The sequence below is a fragment of the Alexandromys fortis genome, unplaced genomic scaffold, assembly GCF_014885135.2.
Source record: "Alexandromys fortis isolate MF-2015 unplaced genomic scaffold, M_Fortis_MF-2015_v1.1 scaffold_16, whole genome shotgun sequence".
NCBI classification, from domain to species: domain Eukaryota; kingdom Metazoa; phylum Chordata; class Mammalia; order Rodentia; family Cricetidae; genus Alexandromys; species Alexandromys fortis.
The window spans coordinates 15,949,532-15,962,002 of record NW_026067893.1 but is presented as its reverse complement, the minus strand read 5'-3'; the positions used below and the strand labels follow the sequence as shown (position 1 = coordinate 15,962,002).

Genomic DNA, 12,471 nt, shown 5'->3' with positions numbered 1-12,471 from the left:
CTGAAATAAGAGTTAAGGATGAGTTTTGTTAAAATCTTTAGGTAAAATGTTGATTGGTAGCTTAAGTTTCTACACGGTACTAAAATGTGGATTTACAGATTATTTGCTAGTTATTAGAATGGGAACCTGACTTTATATTCCACTATTTAGTTCTAAACCACCATAACGCATCAACCAGACTTAAGTTACAAATAGTGGAAGATTATGGAAAGAACTGCTTTTTTGCACATACTGGCAAATACCTGCATTGAACTAAGGAAGACCTTCTGAAGGCAGGATCTGAAGGCTAGATACCTGGAAGGCAACTGTGATAAAGTGTGTAGAGGATGGCCATTGGCCAAACAAAGCTGAATTATGCATTTCGTTATTTTATACAAATACATACACTAACGAAGTATTAGCATCAGCTCATACAATGACAACTATCTCATTTTAGAGTTGTTCCCCCCCCCCCAGTTTTAGCCCTTCAAAGTACCACATCCTTGAAACAAAAAATGTGATGCTCTCCAGCTCAGTAAAATGATCTTTGTACCTTTTCTTCTGGTCCTCGCCTGTCTGCTTCAGTCCTGGAACTGGTGCAGGAGGCCTTGACACGAAGGGAAAATGATAACAAGAGTGCCACTTGTTCCTCAGGGTTGGCTGGTTCCGGAAACAAGGAGCTCTGAATTGGATATGAGGTTTCTTCTTTTTCTTTGGGGTTTTTTATTTTATTTTAGGGGATGGTTATTGTATAACTCTGAATAGATTAAAATAATTTTCTCACAAAGTGATTGAGTTGTATATTACAATAAAGTTGAAATTTTTAAAAGATATGAGGATTTTTTTTTCTTAAATTGGTCTAGAACATTTCATACCTACAACACCAAAGGGTAATAGTATCTGCCTGAAATAGAGTAAAGGAATGGATAATACATGAAAACACTAGTGAAAGCAGAATCTGTTTCTCATTCTCTAATTTGTATCTGAATTACAAAACACTAAGAATATTCATCCCTTCCTTCCCCTCGGAATCATTCAATATAACCTTGGATAATATCACAGATAGTTGAACCTAGAACCTCCTTGATGCAGGCAAGCACTCTGTCGCTGAGCTATGTACCCCATGCTCATCTGCCTTTGTGTGTGTTCTATAATTCTTCACATTTATATGTAACCTGTTTTCTTTGACAACTTCATATGTGTATATAACACATCTGGCTACTTCCCTCTCATTTCCTTCCCACATTTGTTTAGCCCCCACCTCTTTGTAGATCTTACATTCTTGCTTTGTTTTGTCTTGTGACTCTCTGATTTTAACCAGGAATATCTGTGTTACCATAGGTTTCCCACTATCCACTGGGGCCTGGCGAGCTCAGCTTGTGGATGTGTAACTGAAGAGAATAACTGCCTTGCCCCCAGACTCCACCCAGTTGTTCACCAGAAGAAGTATGGTCCTATGGATGCTTCCTCCTGCTGTGACTGGCTAGTGACAGGCCCAGTTTTGTGAAGGCCTGGTAGAAGCAACTCCAGTTGCTGTGAGATGACTGTAGTAACTGTGATGCCCAGAAGGTACCATTTTACAAGCCTTCTCCCTCTCCAGATCTTACACTCTTTCCGCTTCTCTCCCTTGATGGTATAAATTTCCTGTTTAGGACTGAGTTCTCAGCCATCACTTAATGCCCAGTGCCTTGAGCAGCCCTGAGTCTGCATTAGTGCAGTTCACTGCAAAGAGAAACCTCTCTAGTTAGGGCCTGCCTGGCATAGTAGTGGTCTAAGGGTATGAACATAAAATGTTTAAAAGTCAGTCTGGTGCCGTGTCATGTTGGCTGAACAGCTGTAGTTAAGCTTCCTCTAAAAGTGCATCAGTTGTGCGTTTTTGTTTTTGTTTTGTCTCAGTCATAAATTAATGAGAAAGCGCAGAGAGTAAAACTGGAAGAAACGAGTTGTGAAGGCATTGTTCACATTGTCCGAGCCTCTACCTAGCTAAAGCTAGATCCTTCCATCAACTTTTCTATTAGATTGAGAACTTAAAATAACTCCAGTTTGATATGGATCTCTGTGACTTGGAACCGAACAAAGCTTGACTGAATTACTAAGTTGCCCTCTCTTCATTGGCTCATGAGAACAGCAGTCAAATTTGCAGCATTTATGTAGATGAAGCGAGTGAATTTTGCACAGATGGCTTGTCCCTTGCTTAAATCTTTTCTATCCTTTTCACTTGTATTTTGTCATATTTTATGCATTTTTAAAAACCATTTTAAATTGCTTTCTGATATGAAAGTACATAAAGTTTGTTCCTGTGTTATCTTGAGTCTGTACTAGAACAAAACTCTCAATCCTTCCATGAAGCATCAGTGCTTAGAGAAGGCCATCTTCAGCCACAGATTCAGGATGGGCCTTATCAAGGAGGAACTTGTATCATTTGAGATGCCAGAAAGTTTGCTTCTACTTCTGGAAGCCCTTCTGAAAGTGTTTCTTTCTCTTAGTATATGTTATATCTAGAGATGAGTCCTGAAGATAGCAGTCATCTCACACATATGTAAGAAGACAGCTGGGGGCTGGAGAGATGGCTCAGCAGTTTAAGAGCACTGGCTACCCTTCCAGAGGCCCCGAGTTCAGTTCCTAGCCATCACATGGTAGCTCATCTATAATGGGATCCGATGCCCTCTTCTGTCACCCAGGCAAACATGCAAGTAGAACGCTCATATATACAAAATATATATTTTTAAAAAAGAATAAAGCTCAAAATCAGAGTGGGGTTTGAAATAGAGCCACTGGAATTCGGTGAGCTATAATTTCTCAGGGTCTAGTTATTTAGTTAGTTACATAAAACAAATATTCAAGCCACTTTTGTTTAGTCATAACCTTTGCAAGGAGCCCTAAATTATCCGAAGAAACAATCTACTCCCAGTCCAGCTGTTGCTAAGGGTTGGGAAAACTAAAGCTATGTAGTATGTCAATAATTTGCAAGAGATATAGCTTATCTTTGGAAATGCAATCTTAACAGTAAGGTAAGTCTCTTGGTTTGATTGAGTTCAAAGGTCTCAGAAGTTCAATGGAGTTCATTGAAGCCACTCTGAGTTTAAGCCTGTTTCTCAGAGAATGCACTCTATACCCGAGATTGCTCAGAAGTCTGTTGTTTCTGTGAAGATAGGACTCTGTTCCATACGTCATCAAGGTTGCCGATTTTGTAACTCATACCCGAGAGTCTAATCACAAGATGCTGAGGAGGTAGTCCTTCCTGTCTCCAGAGGCCACAGGGAAACAAAATCTCTTAAGTCAATGATGATATAACACAGTTGTCTCTCAGGTCAAAGTCATGATTTTGAGAACAGCATTTTTAGCCCGAATATGTAGGCCCCCACCGTACCTGCTGCTCTCTCTGTAGACGCAGCCTCCATAGTAAAAGATTTTAAAATTCAAGTTTAGGTTTTTAAGGTATCATTTAAATAATATGTGGGCCTCTTAGTTCAAACTCCTTAAAGTTACTGGTGATAGACCGCCAAAGGTGGCTTCAAGGAAATAAAAGCAAACTGCTAACAAAGTACTTGCAGATGTCTAACTGTGTGTGTGTGGGGGGGGGCATATATAAACACACGTGTTTTATAGACTTGGCAGTAGGCTCACAAGGACTTGTCTAGCAAACTTCCCTGAGCGCGCCAATTTGGCCATTTTCATGTTGTCAATTCATATTACAGTCTACAGTAAGTCTAGCAGTCATCGCTGGGCTGTAAGAATACTATCTCATGCCGGGCTGTGGTGGTGCGCGCCTTTAATCCCAGCACTCGGGAGGCAGAGGCAGGTGGATCTGTGAGTTCAAGGCCAGCCTGGTCTATAGAGCTAGTTCCAGGACAGGTTCCAAAGCTCTAGAGAAACCCCTTCTGGGTGTGTGGGGGTGCATTTGATAGTGTTGATAGGAGGCATGTGTCCAGGCAGTGCTTTTTGCTGGGACTTGTCTTCTTTGTCTAGCAAGTATTTTTGCTCACCAGGTCACACTGATGGTGACTTGGGGAGCGAATGTTCTACCCTCTTCAAATCCTGCCACTTCCTTCAGTTGTCAGGTTCTGAAAGCAATGGATATTAACTTCCTGCTAGGCAATGACTCGTGCTTGTATTCCCATATACTTGGGGAAATGGCACGAGGGTTGCTTGAACCCAGGAATTTGAGGTCAGTCTGGACAATATAGTGAGACCTTTTCTCAAGAAAAATTATTCAGTTTACTTGCACTTCATGCTTGTGCAGTTATATGTTTCTCCATAACCCACCCTCTGTGTGTGTGTTAATTACCCCAGATAAAATTTCCATCTGGTACTTCTTAGCAGTATTTGACTTAGAAATTTCCTTTTGAAAAATGATAAACCGTGTTTTCCCCTATATTACCTTCTGTTTTTCAGAACCCAGAGGGTATCTTCCCTTCTACGGCTTATCTTCTGAATTCAGTCTGTTTGCTTCTGTTGTGTTATAATTTGTCACGACTGTATTTTGTGGGATGTGTGAAGTCAAGATCTAAGAAATCTAATATGTTGATGTCTTGCTTTCCAAAGAACACTGTATAGGACATTCCATTCTGTCTAGTGTGTCAAAGGTTAAAAGCTTGTGATCTCAGCACTTACAGGAGCCTAAAGCTTGAAGATCGAAAGTTCCAGCTAGCTGGGGTTACACAGTAAGACCCTGTCTCAAACAAACAACAACCCCTCCCCCCAAAATGCACAACCTCTAAACAAAGGTGTATTCTTTGAATCTACTAAGAATATGATTCTGTGCCATCGATAACTTTTATAATTTTTATTGTTTTCATTTTGTGTGTGTGTGCACATACCAGTGTGCCAGGGCATGGCTCTGCAGAGCAGAGGGCAACTTTGTGGAGTTGGTTTTTACCTTCCCCTGTTATGTGGGCTCTAGGGAGTGGACTCAGGTTGTCAGGCTCTCTTGGCAAGCATCTTGGCCCACTTGCAACTTTTATGATTTTTAAAAGTATGAACTTAAAGACCACATAAACTTTCTTTTAGTAATTACCCTATTTTGGGGGCAGACTTTAAGTCTAATTTAGTGAGTTTATTTGTTATTTAAATACGTTCTCTGCAATTTATCCCTCAGGAAGAATTTCACTATTTTCTAGGTTTTAGTAATTGAAAGGAAAATAATCTCACGGTAAAAATATTAAAATGATGCTAATTATTACCTGTATATCTTTCTTTGATCCTTGGAGGTTTTTGTTGTTTTAAGTGCTATACTTAAAACTCAGGGCTTTGGGGCTGGAGAGATGGCTCAGAGGTTAAGAGCACTGACTGCTCTTCCTGAGGTCCTGAGTTCAATTCCCAGCAACCACATGGTGGCTCACAACCATCTGTAATGAGATCTGGTGCCCTCTTCTGGTGTGCAGACAGAACGCTGTGTACATAATAAATAAAAATTAAAAAAAGCTTAAAAAAAAAACAACTCAGGGCTTTGCACATAAGTAAGTGCTCTACCACTGAACAACACCCTGGCCCTTGGTTCCTGGATATTCTACAACAAACAATAACAAAAAATCGCTGTCATTTTAGCAGTATGAAAGTATTACCTTTTATGGGAGAAATTATTTTGCTATTTCATAGTCAAATTTTTTTCATGGTAAAAATTTTTAATTTTTGTCTAGGTAAAAGATTACTATGCTAAATTTTAAATTATGACAGTAAAAGCAATCTTTTTACTGTTGCCTCTTTACTCAGGGTGTTTGAGCATTACACAGGAAAGACAACCTTCCTTAGACACGTCTCTAATCATTAACCAAGGTGCACAATTCTTACATTATCTTTGTCACTGAACTTCTGTAAATTTTTAAAAAGTTCTTTACTAACGTATTCAATTAATAACTTATTAGTCAGACTTTGATTGCTACGTACCAATAATATAGTACATCTTTCTCCTGAGTCATTATGATTAACACTATCTGTCACTTAGTTATGTCTGCATGATTAGTTATAGTGGCGCATCAGCAAACAAGGATGTGCCATGATGAAATTTCATTCTGCAGAGTCACACAAACTAGGATTGCTCTGTCAGTGGACACAGAGCCTGCCGAGGTCACTATTGCTGTATGCATCGCTGTGCTGCCTGCAGTATCACGCGGTAAAGGCTCTTTTTACATGCACATCCTGGGCTGTGCAAAGGCTTTTTTGGAGACACATAAAAGAGATTTGGTGGCTTGGGTTATAGCTGGATGGTAGAGAGCTCTTGCTTGTCCTGAGTAAAGTCCTAGGTTACATTTCTACAACTGAAGAAGAAAAGAAATGAAGATAAATCCTCTAACATAAGGCTAACTTCCTGACCCCTTTCCTGTGTCTTGCAGCCCTTTGTAGTGCAGCCTTTAAATAAGAGGATCCCTTAAAAGGAGAAAATTCATTAAGGAAGTAAAAAGCCTTACTTGATAGAATTGGAGCGTTCCTGAGATTCTGCATGTGTTGGACTTAGATCACGCCTTCAAGGTCCTAGGAGAGTTTGTAATTTAAAGAAATCCTGTTGTTTGTCTTTAGGAAAAGGGAATTGTAGCACTATTTTTGTCTTTTGTGTCAATTTTGTATTCACTGAATCTCAAAGCCTTACAGATTTTCTAGTTGAACCTTGTCCCCAAAGTAGATATCCTTTCTTGGGTCTCCTATCTCATTTGAGAGTGGAAGACTGGTTGGTATTTCTGTATATAGAAATGAGACATTATTATTATTATTATTATTATTATTATTATTATTTTTGGTTTTTCGAGACAGGGTTTCTCTGTGGCTTTGGAGCCTGTTCTGGAACTAGCTCTGTAGACCAGTCTGGTCTCGAACTCACAAAGATCCGCCTGCCTCTGCCTCCCAGAGTGCTGGGATTAAAGGCATGCGCCACCATCGCCCGGCTTGAAACATTATTCTTTGTAACTTGTTGGATGTAGAATAATTCTCTTAGGCTTTCTGAATCTCAGATTCCTAATTGATAAAACAAGAATAAAAATATCTCCCTTATAGGATTATTGAAAGAAATAAGTGAAACAAAAAGGGGTGCCTCATATAAAGATGCATTTATTGTTTATGAAGTCTGTAATGGCCAGACATATGGAGCATACCTGTCATTTCAGCGCTCACCAGGCTGAGGCAGGAGGCCATGTCTAGCTACCCAGAGAAACTCTGTCCAAAAATCATAGAAAAAAAAACATTGTAATGATGCTGGCATATTATAGATATCCATTAAATGCAAGTTTTCTTAATTCCTGCCAGCCATTCGAAAAAAATGAAGGTGGACTGGTAAGATGGCTCCAAGGGGTAAAGCGTCACACAAGCCTGACGACCTGAGTTCAAGCCTCAGAACTCACAAGGAAAGGAGAGAACTGACTCCTAAAAGTCCCCTGACCTCTGCTTTATGTATGCAGTGGTTTACACTGCCAACACTTGTCACACACAACACACAGCTCACATATGCACAGTGCATCTCTCTCACAAACAATAATACTGATTAATAAAAAGCTTAAAATGACGAAGATGAGGAGAGCTTTTATTAGAGCCTCGCAGGATACCTGTTACTTCATTGTTCATGTCTTTGAATATGTTATGGTTCAACTAAAGATCCATGTCGTCTAATCTTAAACTGTTCAGAAATCATGATATATTTTGTCAAATTCCTTGCTGAACTCATCATATATGCCTGCTGGTCGTTTAAATGATCTAGAGGGTCAATGACCAGCATGATTTAAATATCAGTGCGAAAAGTCAGCTTAATTTGTGGCTTAAAACAATTCACTCTCCTCATAATTCTGTGCTCTGCCTGGGTGATTCTTCCGATTCTCTCTTCTGGAATTACCCTTCAGTCAGCGCCCAGCTGAGAGGCGGATGGTCCTGGGAGTCAACCAGTGTTGGACTCCAGCCAGAGTCGTCAAGATGAATTAATTATCTAATCTCTCTTTCTGATCTCTTTTCTGCGTGGCATCTAATCTTTTGGTATTTCCGTCCTTGTTGTAGTTTAACATTTCATGAAGTGAAGTGCAAGCGAGAGAGGCTCACGAGCTCCTCCAGGGCTGGGGCTCCATGACTCACCCAGCATCACTTCTGCCGCCTTTTCCTGATGAGAGCAAACCCAGACGCTCAGAAAAGGGGAATGCCAACTCTTCTCATTATTGGAAGAATTGTAAAAATTCCATGACCAAAATTTATCACCACCCGTCAGGTATTTCTTGGCATACTCAGCTTTTTTAACCAAATGCCATCCATTCCTTTAGAAATTAGCACCTTCTGAAGAGTGAGTGGCAGCCGTTGTTCTCGCTGCAGCGGGACCATCTCTGGATACCCGCTGGGTCCTTGTTGGCTATCGCAATGTCTGCTGAATTTAGCTGCTGCTTCTGGTCAGTACCACTGTTGTTTTTGACTCAGGACAATAGCAAAGCCCTCAGTTTCGAGAAAAAAAATTCCATTTTTGTGTTGTATTTTGCTAGAAGAAAATGAAAATTAGATATATGCTGAAAAACTTATAAAAATTTAGACCTTTTGTTTTGTAAACTATGTACAAAGATTTTTTTTTACAGAACATCCTAAATCAAGAATACCAAGACATACTTCCTGACATGGTAAACGCCATAATTTAGAGGATTACGTAGAACTATGTTTGTGATCAGCACACATGCAAGCATGGTCTGCAGCTGAATAGCAGAACTCATTTATAACATCCTATTTCAGTAAACAAGAATATGAGCTAGGTGTGGTGGGCTCAGGAGGCAGAGGCAGGCAGATCTCTGAGTTCCAGGCCAGGCTGACCTACAAAGTGAATTCCAGGTCAGTCAAGGCTACCCAGTGAGACCCTGTCCCCAAAACAAAACAAAAACCAAGATATATTAAGGTTAACTTGTTTATATTATCATCAAAACAGTGTGTGCTTCACATGGAGAAAGAGGACAATACAGGGTTGGCATAGAATTCAGTTCTGCAAGGCAGGAAGTTTTAGAAATTGGTTAACTGTGTAAGTCCACTTAGCACTGTTGAATTATATACCTAGAACCGGTAAAGATGACAAAGTTTGGTATGTACTTCTAAGTGTTATTATACAAATAGGAAAGAAAAACTACATACAGTCCTACCAGCTAAGATTAACATTTTATTGCCTAAATTATATTTGCTGTACAATGCTTTTTGCTCTTTTTATATAACTTGACCTTTTCAAATAAAGTTTATATTATTTTAAACCATGTTTTATTTTTACTATATGTTCTTAATTGAAAATTCATAGGAATACATATTTAACATTTCTGTGAACTCTTTAACAGAGCTCAAAGAGGAGCGAAACTCCACGTGTAGGGATGCACGTCCCTCCGTTGACCTTGGGTAGGTAACTAAACTCATGAGAAGAAAAGCTTCCCGGGCTCCTGCCTTCCAGCTGTACTGACATCTTTGATGTGTTCCTTCTGTATACGGCCACACTACAGGGCCTTTGGGGAGCCCGTACGCCTGCCTGTACCTGGAGATCCCTGCCACATGTTTATCCACTGGGATGACATCAGCATACTTTCAGCAGAGTTAACTATTAAGTGGTTAGGATGAAAGGTCGGTCGCCCTGCCTTTAGCCGAGGCCTGAGAATGGGAAGCGCACATCGCCCCTTGTCATCGGCCTTCCTGGAAGAAAAGGGTAAAGAGGCAGCAGCACAAGGGTAGGAACGGCTTCATCACAGAGGTGCTCTGGAAACCAGAATGGAGGAGTTCTGCAACTCTACTTTTTGGGTGAGAAATCACGTTTATTCTTTTGTTTTCTCTTCTCCAACTCGGGCAAACATGGCCATCAGTATGAACCAGTAAATTTAGAAGTGTATTTGGCCTAAAGTTTAGTTTGTTGAAGAAAAATAATTCTTAATTTCTCCACCTGATCGCACCATCTAGGAAAGATAGTACAGTTCATTCTTAAGCTGTTTGTTGTCTGCAGTTGATTTTCGTAGACTGAGTAGCTGCAGAAGCACCTTCTATCAGAGAAATGGAGGGAAATGCGGTTTCTTCTGTGCTAGGAATGGAATTGTTAGTTACAGTTGTAGGGCAGGAGGAAAAGGAGAAGCATGTCTGAGCCTTTTGGGGATGTTTCGATGTTGAGCTGATAATAGTGTGGTCTAGAGGGTGTGGATTATGAGTTGAGGCCAGAATTATAAATTTGTACATTATGAGCACTGAAATAACCTTTATTTGCCCTTTTGAGACAAGGTCTCTATAGTACCAGCTGGCCTGGGACGCTCTATGTAGACCAGGTTGGTCTTAAACTCACAGAGATGCACCTGCCTCTGGAGTGCTAGGCTTAAAGGTGTGCTCGTGGTGTGTCAGCATACCTGGGCTGAGAGCATCTCCTAGCTGTTAGAATTGGGTACCGCTGTCTTTAGAGAAAGCAGATGCACTGGAGAAATGTTCAGGTGTTTGGGGAGGGGGTTAAACAAGGATAGCTGCACTTGGAGAGTCGTGGAGAGCTGGGATTTTCAAGACAGACACATTACCAAATGGCTTAGACAATGGAGAGTGAGACTCTGAGTGTTGCCCGCACACTCTTAACATCACACTCAAATATGCTAGGTGAGGTTTCTGAATGCTAAAGTTTGGTGACCTTCCATCGTGATGAGAGGAGCAGGAATGACATTACAGACAGCCCTTAATCCCTTAGGAAGAACTCAAGCCGCCAGACTTCCATGGCCAGGACTTGAAGTCTATTAGAAGGTAGCAAACCACCCCTTGAGAACCCCCTCAAGAATTATTCAGCAAATCGTCTTGGCAGGTACTTTGACTTCCCCCTTTAAAGCATCAGCATCAACAGATCTGCAAAATCATTTGAAAGAATTGATGGAGAAAAGAAAAATCTACCTTCTCCTGATTCCAATACAGGAGCTGATACCTCCCCACGAACCCATCCCCACCCAAAGACTCTTTATTACATGCAAAGTATCCAAGAGTTCATTGTCATTCCTGTACTGAAATTTACTAGGTCCCCTTGGATTTGATATAAGCCTTCTCAGCCATAATAATATGACTAAATACTCTGTCTGGTAACTGCATGGTATATTACCTACCACCTAGTTACATGCTCTTACCCCTGGGGAACTAGTCTCCCCTTTGGATAGAGGAATAGGCTGCTTCTTCCTACAATTTGATAAATAGTTTAATGAGTTTTACACAGACTAGTCAATGTAGAAAGTCACTTAAAATCACATGAAAGTAAGTTTTTAGAGGTGGGATTGCCAGGAAAGCCCCAAATATCATTAAATGATAAATTTGTTTGAATGTAATGTACTATATTAATGATGAACGCAGTATTACAGGTAGTTAAAAGGTAAGGCTTGCTATAGACATGAAGCTGAATTCAGTTGTTTGGAAGCCTGTGGAGAACACTGGGCGAATGGACATCTTTTAAAAAGTATGGATATGCATCCAACAATGTTTTCCTTTTGGTCCCCAGAATGGCTCATTACTGGACAGACCAGATGCAGACCTGACACTCTGCTTTGAACAAACTGTTCTCGTGTGGATTCCCTTGGGCTTTCTTTGGCTCTTGGCCCCTTGGCAGCTTTTCAGTGTATGCAGATCCAGGACGAAGAAGTCATCTATAACTAAATTCTACATTGCTAAGCAGGTACAGTAACGCCACTGTTTTCACACTCTAGCTCCTTGGTGCAGAGGTGAGGCTCTTTCTCTTTTGGGTTAGGGTCTGTGTCCCAGTCTCTAACCAGTTTGCTGGGTGATACTATTTCAAGCAGAGCCTCGCTGTCTTCCTGCCTATATCTCACGGGCCATAGTAGCTTTGGTTTTTGTGTAAGAAGAGTGACTCTGAATTCTTGTGGATATTAGGTTCCCTAAACACAAATGAGGGGTCAAATTAACATCACCTTTATTCGTTTCCGACGTGAGCAATGAGTCAGCCATCTTTAAGCTGCTGTGGTAAATCAGGGCTGTAGCTCAGTTGGCACCTGCTCCGAGATGCGGATGAACTATATTACGTTATCTTTTGCGCCAATCTAACCATCACTTCCTGTCCAAAACTTATATCTGAAATGAGTTTTTACATTTTTCCAACGTGTTTCCCCAGCCAGGGTGACCAGCGTGGTGGGAAGAGGAGGGGCTAGTGCGCATGGAGACAAGCCAGAGCAGGGTAGAGATGGGAAGAGCGTAGGCTGTAGCAGAGCTCCCAGAAGGAACCCAGGGAGTGGTCTTGGGATGCGCGACGCTGCCTTATAAAACAGACCATCTGTTGCTTACACTACTTTTCATCTCTTTCTTCTTCTGTCCTCATTTCTAAAGAGGATTTTAGAAAGGCAAATTCGATTCCTTTGCTTAGTGAGCTTCTGTACCTGCAGCCTACTGCATTCTGGGACATATCTGTAAAGAAAGTGGGATTCACGCTCAGTTTAAACACAGTTTAACTCGAAAGCGCAAATCTCTATAGAGAAGAAAAACCAATGTGTTACCCCATACCCGTACTCCTAATCTGCCCATCTGAATCCAGTCTCTGGAGAACCATTTAAAATT

General features: G+C 40.8%; 1 protein-coding gene across 1 annotated transcript in view; it reads left to right on the top strand.

Annotated features, from left to right (window-relative positions):
- Positions 1 to 9,517: 9,517 nt before the first annotated feature.
- Positions 9,518 to 12,471, top strand: part of Abcc2 (ATP binding cassette subfamily C member 2) — a 60,518-nt gene continuing 57,564 nt past the window's right edge. The window contains exons 1-2 of the mRNA XM_050144465.1: positions 9,518 to 9,699; positions 11,405 to 11,578. Coding sequence (XP_050000422.1) covers positions 9,670 to 9,699; positions 11,405 to 11,578 — 204 coding nt within the window. The 5' untranslated portion in view covers positions 9,518 to 9,669. The remainder of the gene's footprint in view (positions 9,700 to 11,404; positions 11,579 to 12,471) is intronic.